At 33.9% G+C, this 20,973-nt stretch overlaps 1 protein-coding gene across 3 annotated transcripts in view; it reads right to left on the reverse strand.

Annotated features, from left to right (window-relative positions):
• The window catches only part of LOC136041704 (regulator of microtubule dynamics protein 1-like), an 81,071-nt gene that overhangs the window by 1,915 nt on the left and 58,183 nt on the right, over positions 1–20,973 (reverse strand). For 2 of the 3 annotated variants that reach the window (XM_065726438.1, XM_065726437.1), the window contains exons 7-8: positions 16,195–16,332; positions 11,889–12,003 (exon numbers count right to left, since the gene is read on the reverse strand). In XM_065726438.1, the coding sequence (XP_065582510.1) occupies positions 11,889–12,003; positions 16,195–16,332 (253 nt within the window). The remainder of the gene's footprint in view (positions 1–11,888; positions 12,004–16,194; positions 16,333–20,973) is intronic. The other variant, XM_065726439.1, reaches the window with a different exon arrangement.

Consider the following 20,973-nt stretch of genomic DNA (forward strand, 5'->3'; position numbering starts at 1 on the left):
AGAGGGATTGTCGATCAACGTCGACAAATCAAAATGTATGTCCAGATCTGGCTCCCTCTAGCTCTTCATTGCTGCGATAAAACTTGAACAGGTTCAAGAATTTAAATTCTTAGGAAGCTGGACAGAGAATACTGGAGATGTAACATTTGAAGTCAAGAGAAGTTTTGGACAAGCATCAGGCGCCTTCATCAGACTGACAATAATTTGGAGAAATAACAAGCACTCATTTCTTTTAAAATTGCGCCTGTTCAACATGTACTGACTATATTCAGGTACGCCAGTGAATGTTGGAAACTCAACCAAGAACTTATAGAAACATATCCTTGGATTAAAAAAACATTTGCCTTCGAAGGATCCTCAAAATCAGTTAGCATCAGAAAATTACTTATAGAGAAATCCGGGTGAAAACGAACCAGCTCTTAATAATAAAAATAATTTATTTATCACCCACTTCACAAAACAGGGGTTAAGTGGAGTAAAATACAAAAGAAAAACAGCAAAAGTAATACAAAAGAAACAAATTTAATCACATACAGAAAAAAGACGGATAAGGCAATGAAAACATCCTAGCCTATAAAGCGCTTCAATAGCTAGCTTCGCAGATAATTTTTCGAAAGCACCACTAATATCTGTCGCACAATACTTTTCAACCAGTTTTGTATTCCGGTAAGAACGAGGTAGATATAAAAGAAATTTGCAGTACCGGTAATAATTTATGCGAATACGTTTTAGATCACCAGTCAACAGAAGTGGCCTAATACCAGAACAGAAGAGCACAGAATCATCACAAAAATTTGAGTAAAGCCGAGTTAGCGCTCTTCTCCTATAGTGTCCACGATTTGCTACAATCTTAGAGTAACCGAGCCTCAGCTTATCACTAATATCTTTGACAGCACGAGACCGGAGAGCATTCATAGAATCGCATACTGTTATACCAAGCCAACGAAACGATTTAACACGAGGAATACTAAAACCATCGCAGTATAGTGATTCTGAACAATTATTACCGTTGAAAACAAGAAACTCGCACTTGTCAATATTTAGGTACAGGCCGATATCGCGGAAAGCAGAAGTAACTGACTTCACTGAACGGGCAAGACCAGACTCAGTTTGACTAATCAGAAGAAGGTCATCCGCATAAGCCAGATATGAGACATCAAGCGCTAGTAGGCACGTAGTCGATATTTTTGATAATACATTTTTAATACAAGCATTAAAAATATACGGCGAAAGAACTCCCCCTTGTCTTACACCGCAACGAACAGGGATATGACCAAAATAAGAATTATCTAAAGACTTAAGGCGAAGGTAAGAATGGGAGTACCAGAAACGAAGCACGTGAATTAACGACGGATTTACTCCTCTCTGGCATATTGCTGTCCATGCTTGAGTATGACAAATACTGTCAAATGCTTTAGACAAGTCTAGGGTTGCGAAATGAAGTACGCGACGAGTGCGATGGGCATCTTTTAATAAAGAAGTCAAAGCACGGTGAGCATGCTGACAGCCTAGCCCAGATCTAAAACCAAATTGATTATCATCATTTAGAGCAAGCTTAGTGATATAAGGTAGTAGGAGGTGTTCAAAAAGCTTGCTAAGAGTACAAGCTACCGTTATCGGCCTTAAGAACTACAAGAAACCGGATCTTTTCCTTTTTTTTAGAAGTGACGTAACGCTACCGCATAGGAACGAATCGGGCACACACGAACTACTCAAATACATTTGGAAAAACAGTTGGAGATGAGATACCAGTTCAAAAGAATTCGGAACAAGATTCAAAACACTTCAATATCCAAAGATTTTGGTTTTAAACCCTTAATACCTTTAATAATAGCCGACTTTTCAACTGGAATCACATGTCTCTGACATAAACGTGACGGCAAATATTTTTCAAGCAAACATGAGAAACGCTTATGCACTGCATAATTAACTTTCGAAAATATTTTGAATAATGTTCGATCCAAGATGGACGAGATATAATGTCACTAGAACTTGCATCCGGAAACTTGGCAGAATTTATCACTTTTCGCCACTCACTATTACTTTTCGGAAAAGTTTCACCGGAGTAACGAACGGCACGAAGATGGCGTTTATATTCGAGTTTCGTCTTTTGTTTTAGATCAAACACAGTACCCCGAGAAGGTCGACCACAGGCAGACCAGATTCTTAACCAGAATTTGGCCTTATTCTTTTTTTCAGCAAAGGATCACACTTCCAAATTGGTTTTTGGGTATTCCGCCTGACACGGATCAGCGGGATGGCTACATCTTCAGCTTGCTCTATACATAAGATAATGTCACGATAATAGCGATTCAAATCAGCACGAGCATTGTCAATAATAGGGTACGCATTTGTGCAAAGAAGATGGAAAGGGACACGTACGGTGGACAGTAGAGTTCCAAGGGTAGCAAGGTAAAGAGGCATGTTCGCACTAGACCAATCACGTTTTTCAAACCACTTATGCGACATTGAGGGTTGGTTCGAGTATATGTCAAAAGTAACCATAATATCAAAATACAGAGGTAAATGATCATAATCTCTCTCATCTTCATCAACATGTACTGCTGAAGTTTTTAATGAATGATGGCAGATACAGTGGTCTGAATTTAAGACAGAACCACTAAAGTGGATATATGTAAAACTATGGTCTTTCGTTAGGACCTTAAATACTGAGGGTAGACACTGAAAAAGCGCCTGCTTTCGTGTCGAGGAAACGGTGATGTCACAATTAAGTCGCCTATAAGCACCCACTTGTATCCCAGACGCTCAATACCAGATATGAGAGTCTTTAATTTATTGCAGGCATTCGCATAGCTGTAGAAGGAAGAAACAGATCTTCTGTCATGGGGCAAATAGGCGTTGATTATGATCACGTCTATAAGCCGGATTGCAATATGGTGTTCAGAGGATTGGTAGTAGCTATACAGGGAACTTCGGCTGGGGAACGGATAACAAAGGCAGGCATGTCCTCGGAAGCACTCTGATTTCGAAGAAGTTCTAACATGTCTTTCAAATGATTCAAAGCTACATTTGAGCCCGTGCGCCTTGGATAGGGCTCGGTCAATTTCGGCAGCGAATCCCACAGGATTTTCTTCGATTTGGCAATATCACTTGACTCGAAGAATTCGACCGCAAATTTTAAGATCACTGTAGCTTCGACACCTTTTTCATTATTATACTGCAGAAAGTTCAGAACCGGGGCATAAACAAAGCAGTCCGTATCCGAATCAGAGTCCATTTTCATGAAAATAGTCTGTTAATCCAATTCCGAGTCAAAAACATAACCATGGGCAAAACACGTTTTAACCGCACTAAAGCTGAATGGTAGTTGGCTAAATTTCAGAAGCTCAAAATACCAATAAGCGAGGGAAGCGTAGGCTCCTGCTATCTATTCCCCGCAATTTAAGGGAGACACACTCCCGGCAGGTACAACGACGCTTGCTACAGAAAACCTCCCCTCTTCTGCTCGCTTATAAGTAAAAATTTCCAAAAATATTTAATGAGTCTATATGATTTGATAATTATGACCATAGGATTATCTCTCGCTTACTGAAATGCTGCGTAATAATATTATTCAAGGTCACGAACTTTAATCCTTTGCCAGGTATTGCAAAATTTAACTAGTTCGCAGGGATTAAAATTCACTGAAAAAGCTTACTGGTTTGAAATTTATAATATCCAATTCTAGACAGATGTTTTCACCTTGAACTACAAATCAATACTGGCACAACCAAAGCACAAACTGTGGAGGTAGTATGGTCGGGATCTGAAAGAGGCCAATATTTCACTCACTCCACAATGGGAAGATATCACTGCAGCCGAACAGCTTCGTGATGAATTGAGTGGCTAAGTCGACGTTCTATGCGCCACTGATGGCTTAGGAGGGTCTAAGGTAAGGTAATATCATGCTGTGGCATATGAAGAAGATGTTTTCATGTTAAGTTTTTTGTCAATAGTGGTTATTAAATAAATACAAAAAATAGGATAATGGAAAGAACAATTGAATATGGATTGACGGGTTGATATTTGCTTAAATTAAAGTCTTGATAATTTTGCATTAAATAAAGTTGCTGAAGAAAAGGCCTTTTAAACGCATTTTTTATTTTGCTCTAGTTGTATATCGCTTTAAATATTTTTTCTCTTAAAACCCTTAGCCCCCAAAGGGGTTAAAACCCTGTAGTAGGCGTAGTATTCGTAGTAGTAGTAGAATGCAAATGATGCCTTCTCATTAGCTTAACATGCCCTGAAAATGTCAACTTAATAATCTACACCTTTTGATCGGTTTAATATCCCCTCAAACATGCCTTAAAAGAGTCTACTTACGACTCTAAGCTTTTCCTAAAATATTACTGATATTTCTATCAACTAGTGAAGTATTGTGAAGTATCAACTAGTGAAGTATACAACTAGTGAAGTATTGTAGTACAGTAAGAGATCAAAAAATATTATTAACTTTGACCTTTAAAGAGTGTAGACGTAAAGTGGTTTAAATAAGACATTAATATGACCCTAATTTATAAGCAGGAGGGGGACAGTTCCCCGTCGCAAGCGTCAACACTGGTGACAACACAATATCTATTTCCACTTGTGTGAAAATCGTCGATTCTTACGAGTTATTTCAACAAACTTTGGCTTTAATTCAGTGGCACTAGACTATAATTATATATTTATATATATATATATATATATATATATATATATATATATATATATATATATATATATATATATATATATATATATATGTATATCAACAAATTGAAGAGTGGTAAAAATCGACAATGTTGTCTAATTTATTCCCGTACATAAAGGAGAAAACAAGCAAGATTCATCCAACTATCGACCTATTTCCAATTTGTCCGCTTTTAGCAAAGTTATTGAAAAGTGTATATATAACAGGTTGAATAGTTTTTTGAAGAAAACAAATTTTTTAGCCCATTTCAATTAGGCTTCAGGACTTCATACTCTATAGAACATGCAATATTAAAGCTAACCCAGTTTTTGAATGACGCCATGGATAAAGGTCTGCTACCTGCAACAATATTCGTTGACATAAAACAAGCTTTCGACACTATTTCTCATAAAATTCTATCATCTAAGCTACATAATTGTGGTGTTAGAGGACAAGCGAGTCTCTTAATTGAATCTGACGTCAAGGACAGAAAATAAATAATGGATGCGATGGCTACATTTCAGATGTGGAAAACTTATCTAATTCTGTCGGGGTTCCTCAGGGGTCAATGATTGGACCACTGTTATTTCATATCTATGTAAACGATCCCCCTCTAAGCCTAACCTGCCATAGGACTGAGATGAATCTCATTTTACTGTTTGCTGGTGATACAGCAAACTTAACCTGCGACATAGATCATCAATCTCTAAAATCAAATCTCGAACTATTACTGAGAAAGATGCTTCATTGGTTCCATTGTTACAAATTGGTTGTCAACACTTCAAAGACTATTTTTATGGCTTTTTTAAGAACTTCTACGGCAGTACCAACGTTACTAGAGGTTGAAGTCACATATGGAGGTCGAGTAATAAAAATAAATCGAGTGCAATCAACTCGGTATCTTTGAGTCATTGTTGACCAGAATTTAAGCTGGAAAGCTCATATCACTAGCCTAAGGCTTAAATTAGGAAGGAACCTGGGTGTAATGTATCGTCTTAAATTTTTCTCCTTTTTTATTCTTTAAAATAAATATTTTTCTCTTGTTCATTCGTATATTAATTATTGTTTGATTATTTATTTGAGTACGTTTCAGTTACATATTTCTCCTATTGCGAAGTTACAAAATAAAGGAAAGAGAATCCTTAAGATGTTATTTTATTCCCCAGTTTCTCTTCCTGGTAAATCTCCAACTAAGAATCTTTACAGTTATTTTAATATCATTCTGGTTAGACAAATTTTAACTTTTCAATGTATACTTTTCCGTGTCTGTTATTTAAAACATCTGCTATCAGATTGTTTTAAATCATTTTTTCCAGCCCCTCCCTCAGTTTGACCATATAATACTCGTTGTCCTTTAAGTAAGCTTCCTGCGCCTTTCATTGTCTCCGAACGGTCTAGGTTTTCGCCTAAAAATATTATTACAAATTATTAGAACACACATGAATCTTTTTTTGATCCGAGTCAATCGCTATTAACATTAAAAACCAAAATCAAAGCTCTGCTAATTAGTAAATATTAATTTTTGAGTAGCTCCCGGCTGTTCAGCTATCGGATAAATAGTGACAATAATTTTAATAAATGTTTTTTGGAAATTATTTTTTGGTGTGAGATAGAGTGAGAAGTGTGATGACATCCGTTTCTTATGGGTTTCTTTGTTTATACTGTTGTTTATATTGTTTATACTGTTGTTTATACTGTATATTGTTTATACTGTATATACTGTATATTGTTTATACTGTTGTTTGTTTATATTGTCGCCCGGCTTTCGAGTCAGTCTCCCTGCCGGGGATGTTATGTGAATAGTTGTAAATATATATACTCAAAGAATAAAAGAACTTTAACTTAAGCAAATAGTTACAATTCGATATTTTTTAAAGGAAAACTGGTTATAATTTAGAATACAATTGTTTCGTAGTTCAAACCTCAAATCATTATTTAAGTCCTTTTATCTATTTAGGACTGAGAATCACATACCCCAGTCTTTCATCTTCACTTCAATGAAAACTTAAAATTAGCGAGCATTTGATAGAGATTTTGGCAAGATAAATAGTACCTCTTTCAGAGGAGAGGAGGTATTAAAATCAAAATTACACACATTATCACAACATCACGACATGTTGTGATATAACCATCACAACATCGTAAGGTCCTGCACGCATGGAATCTCGATAATAAAAGATGCCAGATTTGTCAATTAGAAAGTCATTTGAAAATATTTCTATTGATAAGTAAGTTTAATCTTTATAGGCAAGATTCTTCAAATCACCCGTTTTACCCCCAAGTTGTCAATATTTTCCCAAAAATAGCGCAATTTATGAAACTCTGAAAATCGATATAAATTTTGGTAAGAATAAGTTTTGTAATAATATAAGCAAAATTACATATACAATCCTTCAGATACGTCTTGGGTGCCCGAAAAACAGGCACCCTCCATAATCCCATGATTGGAATCAAAAGCAAAAAAGAAACAAGTTTCTTAAAAATCAGGAAGCTGTTCCACTTTTACCCTTTCACTGTAGGTTTTAACGCCTCGTATAGTTAAGTGGTTTAGCTCTTGAGATGAAATTAATTTGAAAAAAAAAGAGGTTTTCCTGAGGTAGTAAAAATCGAAGTTGTAACTGAAAACTAACAAAAGTTATTACTTCACATCCTATCTAACATATATAGATAAAACTAGTGCCAAAAACCAACCAGTAATATTTCTATATGTTTGAACGATCATAGGAAACACTGAAAACAAAAAATCCAAGCATAAAAACAAGAATATTGAATCAGGAGTCAAAAGTGATTCAGGAGTCACACATGGGCGCCTATTAGCTGATTTTTAAGAGGGGGGGGGGGGTTACCTGGTCTAACCAGCACTTTCAATACTGGGTAATATGCTTCTCAAACGAAAGTATAAAAAATAAGGAAGTGTCATCCAGTTAGGGGGAGTTGGGTACCCATGGTCTCACATGAGCTGCAATATCAGTAACTTTCCGTATACATTTAAAATTATCTTAAAAACATAGGCACAGAAACAAATATTATCTTAATAGGTGCAAAGTCATTAAACAGGATACAAAAATAATAGATTGATTTATCAGGTAACACCTTGGTCTTATCAGCTATAATACCAATAGTGAATAATACACAATTTTAAACTGTTAAAAAAACGAACGCATTAGTATTGCTCGAAATAAAGAACAAATAAACCATAATATGAACTCTGGATACAAATAAATTAAGTCATGATACAAATTTTAAATCTAGTTTATAGTCCTAATACTATCAACATGGTCACTTCAAACGTATCTACAAATTTAACATGAAATGTCCTTTTCACATCCAAAACAATCGTCAAATTAAGAGTGGTACCCAATTGAAAAAAAAGAAGAAAAATCAAGCAACAATCCTAAAATATTTTTTATATTGTTAAAAGCGTCCTCAAATGGTTTGCTTTTACTGTACCATAACTCCTATGTTGTCTTGCGTTTTCAGTAAAGCGTTAGTTTTCTATAATTCTACAAACACAGGGAAATATCACCTGTTGGCTTTTTTGCACTAGCTTTATCAATATATGCTAGATAGGATATGCAGTACTAGTTTTTGTATGCTTTAAGTTTCAACTTTACTCTTTAATTTTTTCAGAAAAAAAATTTGAGTTAGTATTTGCCCGTTGTTAGTGAAAAAAGTAAACACGTACAAAAAAAAGTATTTATGTAACTTATGTAATATTACGTATGTAATGTAACTTTCTGGGAGGGTGTAAAGAGGAAGACTTAGGCTTTGAAAAGATTTGGTTTGAGGAGGAGCGTCCAGAGCTGTATTGGCCTAAGGGGGCTTGGTGCTATGGTGAGTTATTAGTAGTAGTAGTATGTAATGATAGGTTAACGTGGGTTATTGACCATAGTGCTTGCTTGTCTGAAACTTATCCTCCATATCTCGCTATTTACGCCAAAGCTTTTTACTACTTTAAACAGCTTCTTATTCCCCCTTATGTATTAAACCCCCTTATGTATCACGAGTTGCTCTTACTTACTTAAGAGTTGCTCTTAAAGAGTTGGTAGACTCCAGGATGAAACTTTGATAGCAACTTTCCAGGAACAGTTGAATAACAAACTGAAGAGTTTGTTTGACAGTGTAGAAGAGGATTGGGATAACTTTTGGAAAATAATTTTTGAAGTTTGCCGGTGTCTTAGGGAAGAGTCGGGAACACAGTTAGAAATATTAGTGGTAAGCCTTTAAGTTTAATCGAGAGAAGGTCTTGTACAAGAATTATCTGAGTGACAAATTATATGAAAAAAGAGGAATGTAAAGACACTGGAGAAAGTTATAAACCAAGGAGATCTGAAGTGGAGACCATGGACAAAATTGTCAAGAGCCTGGAAGATCCGTCTATACGGCATAATAGTTGAATATTCTACTGTCATGTTAATAAATTGAAAGGGAGAAGTCAATCCGGACTTGTCCCACTTAAAGATAGGAACAGGGCCACAATTATTGATAAGTAAATAATTAAAGAAACGGGCAGAAAATTTTGAGAATGTGCTAAATAGTAATAGAGCAACAAGAAAAGAAATTGACGAATTCGAAAAAGTTTTTGACAACTTAGATGTGAAGGAAGATTTATTTTGTACGCAAGAATTACTGACGGTACTAAAAGGATTAAAAATAATAAGGCGCCAGGCTCTTAAAGTGCCGTAAATAAGTTACTTAAATATGGTGGCTCTGAGGTTAGAAATAAGTTACTGAAGATTATGAATATGACTTTTGAAAAAGGGATATTTTCTAAACTTAGAGATGCTGTAAACCAAGTTTTAAGAGAAAAACATGCGGTTTTAGTAAGGGTAAAGGGCGTTTCGACCAAATTTTTACTCCTAGGTTGATAATCGAGAATTACCTGAGTTCTTAAACACCCTTAGTCCTCGGTTTTATAGATTATGAGCAAGCGGTTTTATAGGAATAAGTGGAGACGAAAAGGTAGGCAGCAAAAAGATCGATAAATTGGACAGCTTCACGTACCTTGGTAACAATATTAGTAAAACGACGGGTGTAGTGAAGATATTAAAGTAGAATAGCCAAGGCTGAGGTTTTTTTTCACAGTTGAAAACAGTTTGGAAGAATCATATACAGTTTGGAAGATAATATGTCTAAGAGCCAACATTAAAATATTGGAAGCAACGGAGAAGACAGTGTTCAAATATGCTTATGAAGTATGAGTGCATCGAAAACGGACGAAGATTTGCTATACGTTTTCGAGAGAAATTGCCTAGAGATTGTTTTGGGTACCGACTAACTGACCATATTTCAAACAGCAGGCTGTACGAAATGTGTGGTTCAACACCGCTTTCTAGGGCTATAAGGAGGCAAAGGTTGAGATAGATATGACACGTTCTGCGGATGACAGATCGCCAAAGATTGTCCTTTTCTTCCAACTATCTAGGCCTAAACGGAAAGCAGGTCGTCCGCAGTTGGGATGGGAGGATGTCATAAAGAAAGATTCAAGGGAAATGGGAGCATCCTGGGAGGGTATAAGGAGGGAGTCTTTGAATAGATTAGGATAGACGAAGAGTGAGCGGAGCTGCATTGGCCTCGGCCAGCTTGCAGCTGCGACGAGTTGTAAGTATTAATAGTAATAAACGTCTAACATTAACCAAAAAAAGTTACCATTCCTGATTTAATGTCAGATGGTAATTTTTTCTCATTAGGCAGTTTTTTATAAGCACATTTTTCATCTTTTGGTTACTATGGGCTGTGATTTGCTTGTTATTACTGCATCAACTGCTATGACCATGATGCTTTAATTTATTTTCAAACATACCTCTTAAAACTAAAAGAAGTGCTTGAAAAAAAAAAGTTTTTAGACAAAAAAGGCCTCTGCTACTCATTCTCCTCAGCCCAGATAAAACTAGCTGTGATTAGGTTTTTAATAGCTTACAGTAGTGTTTTCATAAGCTTTAATAGTATTTACAGTTTGTGATTGGATCTATGATCTGTGATTATACATTCAATAGGTTAAAATTGTGGCGTCATCACTTTTCACAGTATCGGCTATCTACCTACAAACCTGTGAGCAAATATCTGCGATTAGATTATAGGTTTTCAGGGCACTGACTATCTATGATTAGGCCTGTGACATTTGATTAGATTCTCAAAAGGTTCAAATTTTGTCTTAATGAGTTTTCATGGTTTCGGTTTCTTTGATGAGGTCTCTGATGTATCTATCAACTATCTGTGGCTAGACTTTCAAGAGCTTAAAGGTTCGTTTTCGCAATTTTCCGTGGTATCGATTGCCTGTGATTAGGGTTTTCACTAGGTAACAGTTTTCACGCTGTTGGCTATCTGTCATCTAATCCATAACCAAGTATCTCCGCTACATCTGTCATCAATTCTTTGAAAAACAATCTGCGATCACTCTTTCAGTAGCATGCAGTTGCGTTTTCATGTTACTGACCATCTTTGATTCTATTTTTCAATAGATTGCAGTTCGATCTTTCGCGCTTTCACGATGTCTGCTATCTGTGACCAACTAGCTGTGACTAGATTTTTGATAGCTTACTGTTGTGTATTTACAGCTTTTCATGGTATTGAATATGTTTATTTTTGTTATATTATATTTAATTTATATTTGTTATAAGTTCTAAACTTACTCCTTACTTTACTTGAAAAACCTTTTCTGTTTGTTTAATTATATGTCATAGAACTGTAAAGTTTTATCAATACAATACTTTTGGTAACGCAGAAAAAACGATCAATATTTAAATGATGAATATTTAAATGAGGAAACATCAACTATCAGATCTATGATCAACTATCTATAGTTAGATTTTAAATAGCTTAAAGTGGTTTCTTCATAAGTTTTCATGGTGTTGACCATCAGTAACTAGATCTACGATTACATTTTCAACAGTTGCGTTTTACATTTTTTCCTTGGGTCGTGTATCTACGATCACATCTGCGATCTAATTTGATAAACTATCTGTGATTATATGTCTGATCTGTGATCAAATTCTTATTAGGTTGAACTTATGCCTTCATTACATTTCATGTCGTCAATCATCTGTGATCAACTACCTGAAATTACACTTTTTAACAACTTACAATTTTTCGTAAGTTTTCATAGTACTGACAAATTGTGACCTATATTTGCGACAAGATTTTCAATAGCTTAAAGTCGCGTCTTCATAAATATTCATGGGGTTGGCTATCTGTGATTAAATTTTTAATAACTCACAGTTGCATCTTCATAAGTTTTCACGGCATAGTCTCTGGATCGTTCTAAAAAGTCCATTGCCTTTTGTTTGTCTCCAAGTTTTAAGTATGTCTTGCCGAGCATCAGTAAATTGGTGCTGTAAAAAACAAACCATGGATTCAGTTTGAAAAATCATACAACTTTTTTCTTTTTTTTGCAATTTTATTAGAATAGCCTTTTTATTGTTTATTTTTTTATACTTCTCGAAGTACAAAAACTAATATAATGATGTTGGTTGATCTAATTAATTTAACAATTTTTCTGATTAGCCAAATAAACTTTTAATACGATTAGGATGCAACGGCTCCGTGATACCGTTTATAGGAGGACCAGAGGAGTTGCACCCTATTCTTCATACTTCGGATTCAAAAATTAATGAAAAATTCGCCGTAAAGGGGAAAATTTCCTAAAAGGGTAAATATCTTTCTTCTCTCACAAGAAAAATATTTGGTTTCATCCTCAAACTAACTTCTAAGGAAACCGAACATAAGTCATATTGATGGATCTATGGGAGGTAAATCAATTTTGTACATTCAAAAAGAGAACATTATACTTCAAATTAAATTTTTACCTATTAATATTGTTGTTACAACTGTTCACAAGCATAGAACTTCTAGATCTGATACTCTTAGATTCGCTCTTTGGTGAATTCATTCATTCCAACTATTGATGCGACTGGCTTTATCTAAATAACTAACCGTGATGTTTCGTTTTATTATGTTTCTTATTATTTTTTCCTTATTTTTTTCCTTTTGTCTTATTTCTTCAGTATTTTACTTATTTTTAATTTGTAACATATCATTTATAATTTTTTTAATCTTTTACATTATTTTTCTTATTTCTTTAATTTGTCTTATTTTTGAAGACCTCACTGCCTTTCTATGATGTACAAATGACAATTCAATAGGAAAAATACTTTTATTTGACAGTGAAACACAAAAAAAGTCCTCTGGATATTTCAGTCACACACAGTTGCCATCTTTAGCAGACAAACTGCTGAAGACAGACCAGTTGCGGTCAATTTTCCGTTAAGAACTTCAGCAGAACAAGAAAATTTAGTGTTGGAGAGAGGTCCAAGATTTTGTTTCAAATAAAATAAGGTTCATGTAGAAAAAATTATTTCCTCAATAGAAACATCCTTACATAGAAACGTAACACAAATAAAATATGTCAGTTAAAACCCTTTCTGATTTTACAATGAACCCTGAAACTCATCAAGTCCCTTGGAGACATTAACTCAAAAAGTTAATCTGGTGAAGACAGCCGCTGACGCAACCGAAATATGCAGAGATATTTCTATGTCAAATATAAGGATTTTCCCTATTTTTCTTAATATTTTTTTTCATAATTCCAGGGATTTTACATAAACCAACGTTATTTGTTTTACATGTTTTGAAGTTATTTTCTTATACCCTGTCTTTTTTATTATCTATAAGGGCTTATGCCAAATGATGTATCTAGTTAAAGTAAGAAGTACATCAAAATAAAAATACTTTTTGACTTGGACCCATCATAAGATTATTTATACCGTACCACTATGATTTCCTATAATTTTTATTTTGTTTTTCAAAATTGGGAAGTTTTAGAGACATTTTGTATTTTGTCAGTGGTTAACCATGAAAATAAATAAACCGAACTTAACCATGGAAATGAATAAACCGAACTAATTTATAAAATCTAACATAAATTTTATCTATAAATGTTCAAATATTAAAGATTATTAATATTCGTATTTTTTTGGATAATGCGTCCCGTCAAATTTAACAAATTACTTTTGCTTATTTATTTTCACAGTGCAACCCTGACAAAAATATGATAACAATCTAAGAAATTAGGTCAGAGGACAAAATATTTGATTACAAAACAGAGCTACACCTGCAAATAAACTGCACCTTATTCAGCTGATTGGTGTCTTAAGTTAAAAGATCATTTTTTGCTATTTTTTCAGTCCCGTTTCTCTTTTTTAAGTTTTGTTGGCACACATACCTATGATTTATGCCGATTGTATGGCTTGCACGTAGTCTTTTTCTTCAATTCTTTTTTTTGGAACTCATCTTGTCAAGCTTATCTGTTTCGGATATTTTAAAGCAGCTAGTTTCAGTAATTATCTTTAGTTTACTGACCAGAAGACAAATTGAAACCTTTGAAGAAAACATGTCATATGGGGTGGGGTGCAATAACAATAGGCACACTATATTGGAAATACTTTCGCAACAAAGCTTTGAATCTATTTCAATCTATTGTCTATTTCATGTTTATTCGATTGCCTATTTCATTATTCTATTCTGACATTCAATCTATTGTCTATTTCATGTTTATTCTATTGCCTATTTCATTATGACATTCAATCTATTGTTTATTTCATGTTTATTCAATTGCCTGTTACATTATTCTATTCTAACGTTCAATCTACAGTTTATTTTATGTTTATTCGATTGCCTATTTCATTATCCCATTCTGACCTATTTCAATCAAATTGAAATAGACAATAAAACCCTTCACTCTATAAGTGTCAGCGCGGCCATTTCTTACATTTGACAGATTTTGCTCTATTTTGGCAAACTCTTTTTTTCATGTCTTTAGCAATAATATTGGCATGAGGATCCCTTTTTGATGTATTTTACACACGCAGCTGTTTCTTACACGAATGGTAAGTCTTGTCAAATAAATTCTATACAAAAAAAGAACTGAGCATTGAAGAAAACGAAGAAAAAACATACACCTCAAAATACAGAGGGTCGTAATGTGATTCTCGACCACCTGAGATGTGGAGGCATGGGGCCTTTGACAACCGAGTTTCAATTCATTGGGGTTTGCCTCATCCCAGATTACAATAAAAAAAAAACACTTTTACTGTAGTATAAATTTTACATTCTTAAGAATTTAGATTTTGAAAAAGTATAATTTATAAGTTATGTAATTATAATTATAAATTTAAATTAATTATAATTTAAAAATATACTTAAAAATTACATATTTAAAATTATTATTTAAAAATTATACTTTTGGGAATTTAGCTATTTTTAGCTATTATATTTAACTTCGACAAATCGATATAGAATCTGAACTAATAAGGTAAAGAATAAAGAATAAGGGAATGAGCCTATGCATACATATCTTGTATTATATATTCTAGTCCATGCTCGATTCAAATTAGATTGTCTTGGGAAGAGTGCCTTGACTCAAAAGAAGATTTGTTTGGAAAGCTTCATACGAGTACGTATGAACCCGTGAAAGAATTCACGTAACTAAGTTATAAATTATTCGAAAAAAAAATTGCTTTAGGATTTCTAATATTTGAAACTGCGTGTTGTGTTGTTTTCTTTTCTGATGTTTGTTTTTTCTTTCGAAAGTCAGAATAGAAGGTTCGGTTCTCGGTTGAGACGGTTTGGTTCTTGGTTGAGACGGTTCGGTTCTCGGTTGATACAACCTTTCGTAACTTTTTATTTAATTAATAATTCAATAATATGATAATTTTGAAAATTTATAATTATGTAATTATAACTATAATAATTATAATATTTATAATTTAAATAGATTATAATTTAAAAATTATAATTTTAGGAATTTAGCTATTTTTAGGAATTTATGAAGCATAAAAAGAAATGGATAAAATGAAAGATTAATCTTTAGCGCTTTAACACATTTAACAGATATTTAAACTGGTAGTGTTATCACTAAAATTTTCCCCAAATCTCAAAACAAATTACTACTACTACTAACAACTCACCACAGCACCAAGCCAGCTGAGGCCAACACAACTACGCACGCTCCACCTCCATCCTAATCTATTCAAAGCTTCCCACTTTACAACCTCCCAGGAAGTTCCCATATCCTCTGTTGGACAACGCTATATGATTTTGATAGATTATTTTTATGTTTACAAAGATGAGATTTATCATTAATCAATTTGCTGTTTTCTTCTAAATGAAGGAAGCTGCCGAGGGAGGGGTTGATGTAGGCATGCAGTAGAATAAAAGCTCAGTAAAAAAGGAAATTGCTAGAAATAAAACGAAAAACATAAAGAAAAATCAGTATAGATATAATTGTCGGCCCCTCCAGAAAGAAACACTCCAATTAATATTCTCCTATTATTTTTTTTTTATCTAGTAGTGTTTACAATAAGGGGTCATTTAATTAGTGTTTACAATATCATTGAAGTATATTGTTGTAACCTCTGCGCTTTCTAAAATCTTAATATTATCGTCCTTATGCGTACTTTGAGGTGTGCATTTTTTTCAGTGCTCTGTTCTTTTTCTATAGGATGGGTTCTCAATATAGACGTTACCTATAGAAATTTGGTTGAGCCTTTTCTGCTTCCAGGAAGTAACTGAGAGCTTCTTCAAAAGTTGAGCTTGGGGGTGTAGCAAAGAGGGCTGACGCAATTTTACGCTGATACCACGGCATATCTGACACAGCATAACACCTAAAACAAACTAAATAATGGAAACTTGTTTTTGTACATCCTATACCTGATTCTTAAATCCAATAATGTTACTTTTATTTAAAAAAAAAATTAAACAGTAAATTTCTATCAATGATCTTCAATCTATTGAAGCTCCAATATTAGTTGGGATTTTGCTAAGTATTTCGTAGCTCATTTGCACAAATATTTGTCCCTTTTCTTAAAAACCACTGCTAAGTCGAGAGTTTGTGTATTTTTCGGATATTGTAACCGAAAAAATTCGAGAAAAGAATAATTCAAAGTTCCTGTATTTTTGTTTATTTGTGATATATTTAACGAAAATATATTTAGGATTTTGAGGCCAAATATGAAACCAGTTTATCTGCATCAGCTATACTTTTTGAAAAATAGCACCATCATCCACAATTAAGTTAAAGTTACTGTATTTATCACCTATTTTTAATATGTTTTACTAATATATTTTTGGGAATCATTCTCTAAATATCAGTCTAGTTTTTTATATATTAGCTATGATTTTTTAAATATAGCTCTGTCACCCACAATTATGGTTAAATAATAGTTTGAAATTTACTGATGTACAATTTTAAATATCTTAAAAATTTGAGCTCCTAGCTGAAAGTCAAGTCGCATTTGAAACATGTATAAACTCAAGACTAAATCCAAATTCTGCTTAGAGATTAACATAAATTATACCAGGGCAAATGAGAATCTTTGAAGAAATATATTCAAGAAAATTTCACTTCTGCAATGGAAATATTATCATAATTTTCGATGCTGTATTTCATCCTTCATTTTTTTTAATCAGTGATTTTACCCCTTTTTATTTCTTTTTATTTAAAGGTGTCGTTTCTGTAACAGAACTTGCTACTTTGGAAATCAAATAAAATCAAATTCTTAATCGAAAGATAATATGCAAATTTTCACAGAGATGCCCCAAACATGGTTGCTTAAGTAAAGAAAAATAAAATAAAATAAAAGGTCACAACTATATGTTTTAGTCGAAACTACAAAAGATACTATAATCATTAAAATAAGTCAAACCATGAATCAAAAGCTACAAATCATTATAAACCTGAACAAACCTCGGCGGTAAGCTCCCCAAATGGCACTGTGGCTTGGAGTAAACCGGTAGAACAATTTCAAATAAGTCACATACAAACATGTGACTGGAGATATAATAGTATATACACATTTAAATCTTTTATTTGATAAAAGAATAAGGGTTAGACTTAAAAAATATTTTTACCTAAGCCTAACCTATTAAAAGGAAAATCAAAGCTCATGAAGACAGTCTTCTCAGCTAAATATTAGACTCATTCAGTTAATTGCTATGATGACAGGTAAGGTAAAGGCAAAGAATACGGCATTAGACTTTACAGTCCCTAACGGCGGTGCTGATCTCCGTTTCTTGGCCCTTCAGCTAGGAAGTGCAATGGGGGGTTGGGGGCCAACCATCCTGTGCTTTTGCACACTGTTCGTGTTTACCTTCCCCAAATTTTTCCAGGTGCCCATTTAGAGCTAGGTCGACTCTGGCTGGGCTTACAGAGTCACACCACTGACCCCTGTCCCAAACTAAATGATTGGGCACGCTAGGATTCGAGCCCTCGCCCTCTCAGACAAAGGGTCCTGAATCCAGCGCACCAATCCACTACGATGACAGATTGCTGTAAAGTCAAAAGGTGAAATTCTTTGTGACGAACTGCATGGTGTACAATTTCATAAAAAACTTTATTAACTTTGATGACACTGTGGGAGCCCTGAACAAGGCTTCGGGAAACCCAGAGTCGGATTTAAAGCTTTGACGCTGCTAGACTCAAGCGTTTTTGCGAGATTTTTGGGGAAATCCCCAAAAATTCGAGGATAATGAAAACAATGAACACTACTACTACTACTACTAATAACTAACTGCAGCACCAAGCCACCTAAGGCCAACACAGCTACGCACGCTCCTTCTCCAACCTAATCAAAGAGAGGTGATACCGAATTATCAACAGCCATTCTTGGGAAACACCTGACAGTTTATAAGTGGCCATAGAATTCCTGTGTTGCTTTAATATCCTTCTTCTGTGAATAGGCAGTGCGGTGGCAGAGTGCATCTGGCACTTTGACGATAATTCATATCAGTCCAGTTTTTGTTAATAAAAAAAAACACTCAGTAATAATTTATTGCACCCCCTGGCATTGTGTGCCCCTAGCCCCGAGCCTAGTGGGTCTATTGGTAAATCCGAGCCTGTGGGAACCTCCGTAGATAATTAGTAGTGGTATCTCTTGAATCCGGTCAATATTAATACTTTCTTCTTTTGTTAAAGCAAAATAATACCAAACAGGACATGTGTGCTCTAAAAGTGAGCGGAAAAACATGCAGAAATTTAATTTTAGTTTATGTTTAGGCACACGGAATTTCTTTGCGTGTTTCTATATGGATTTGTATTGTTGCTTTTTTGTAGCTCTTTACTATATTTTCTCTATTTTGACATGATCTTGTTAGCCTAATGCATTGTAGAAAACAAAGTACTTTATCCTGTTTTCACAGGGATCAAGGATCCTTTAGCTGAAAGTCTTTCTGGGTGGCAGTGCCCACCAATCTGAGAACATTAGACGAAAACAGATTATATTAAACATAAGCACTATATTTAAAATATATTTTCTTAATTATTGATAATTAACCAGATAAAATGATTAATTAAATTTAATTATCTATTTTTTCTTTTACCCGCTATGTTTCTCTGATGTAATTCTATTTGAGCTTGCCTCCCATAAGCTATTTGCTTGGCTGTTAATTTTTAGCATTAACATTACAACTATTTTAATGTCTACTTTGCTCCTCTGCAACTGAGTTTAGAAACTGATTGATGTTGCTTTGTAACGAATTGATACTGTGAGAACTACATTGCAAACAATTAACAATCAGCTGACAAAAATAATAGAATTAACAATTAAACCACCAACTGACTAAAATAACTGAAAAATTGCAAACAAACGAGCTACCAAAAGCACTGTCTATAGTATTGTTTTTAACTAAGTTCAAACTGTCTATATACAAAGTAATAACAAAGTCGTTATTACAAATAACAAAGGTTACTATGCAATACAAAATAACAAATTCAAATTGTCTATCTTTAAGAGAAAAATTCAAGAGAAGAGCTCAGGTTAGTAGATAAATATTTCAAATATTAAATTATTTTATATTAAAAATTATTACAAAAAGTCATTTATGAGATTTATAAATGAATATCTTTTTTATTAAGTGGATTATTTTCAGTACATTTCTCTTATGTTAGAGCAACTCCTTAACGAAAGTAATTACTGCTAAAAGAAAAGCGAAAACTTTAAAAGGTTAGATTAAAGATTGCTTTTTTTTTCACAGCCTGCATTTTTAGTATATTTTACGTAATATGACATCATGACACCAAGCTAAATTCCTAGTAAATCCCCTTTTACTGGGTTTTGAGTTTTCGTCATGGTTGCAGAACCCTCCAAAACCTAGTAAAGAATTAACTCTGGCCCATATTAGCCGAAAGTTTACAAACACGTTTTAAAACCAAAAAAAATGTCAAGTGAAGGAGAATCGCCATTTGAAGCTGATCAATGAGTAGTAACTATTTTTTCGATTAGTATTAATGGTAAAAATCTATTGCGGCAATAAATTTATGGGAACGTAAAAAAAAACTCAAGGCCGCACCTATGTATTCTATGTAGTTTTCCTAACTTTTAAATTGTATCAAAAAGACATAATCAAACAGATCGTAATAACGAACCTAAGTAAGGAGCAACTGGGCTATAAACAAAGTAGGGCCCAATAGTAACCAAACATATAAAAATGGAATTTTGATAATAATACGTACATCAAAAGAACGGAATTTTTAGTCTGACTCCAAACATATAAAACTCAATAAGTTCAATATTACCCGCCGAAAGCTACAAGCCCGAGAAAATTTACCAAATGGGGGAGGGGCACCCGCCCCTCAGCATATCAAAGAACCGTACTGTCAACGTTTCAAGCTCCTACTACGAAAATGTGTTTTTTTTTTGCGAGAAAAATATCACAGAATTTTCTGTGGGAAGGAAATTTTCCGGGGATTTTTACACGGAGGGTGGGGAGGGTCTTCCTGGGATGATTCGGAAACAGTTAGAAATTAAATAAAAAAAACAAGTTTTTCAACTGAAAGTAAGGACCAACATTAAAACTTAAAACGATCAGAAATTATTCCGTATATGAGTAGTGAGGTGCCCCTTCTTCAACCCTCGCTCATAGGGCTAAAGTTTGACTTTTATCAACTTTTTTAAGAAAGACTGCTCAAACACAAGTGACCGTTGAATTTGAAAGACAATTATTTAAAAAAAAACTTTAAGACTTTAGCGTAAAGAGCAAGAGATTGGCAAGGGACCAGCCAACCTCATATACAGAATAATGTATGTTTGCTTAAAGTTTCAATATTATTCCTCGCTTTTAGTTTTTTAATTTAGTTATCCATGAAAAACTGTTTTTTTTTTCTTCCAAGGGGGATGATAAAGAAGAAACTTGGAATGATTTACTAGCTTTCTATTTAAGTTATCTTTTGGAAACAATCAACATACTCCCAGGAGCTTAAAATAGATCTTGAACTAAAACCAAGATTTAAAAGTTTTATACGTTAAATC

This window comes from Artemia franciscana, unplaced genomic scaffold (genome assembly GCF_032884065.1).
Source record: "Artemia franciscana unplaced genomic scaffold, ASM3288406v1 PGA_scaffold_33, whole genome shotgun sequence".
Taxonomy (NCBI): Eukaryota; Metazoa; Arthropoda; class Branchiopoda; order Anostraca; family Artemiidae; genus Artemia; species Artemia franciscana.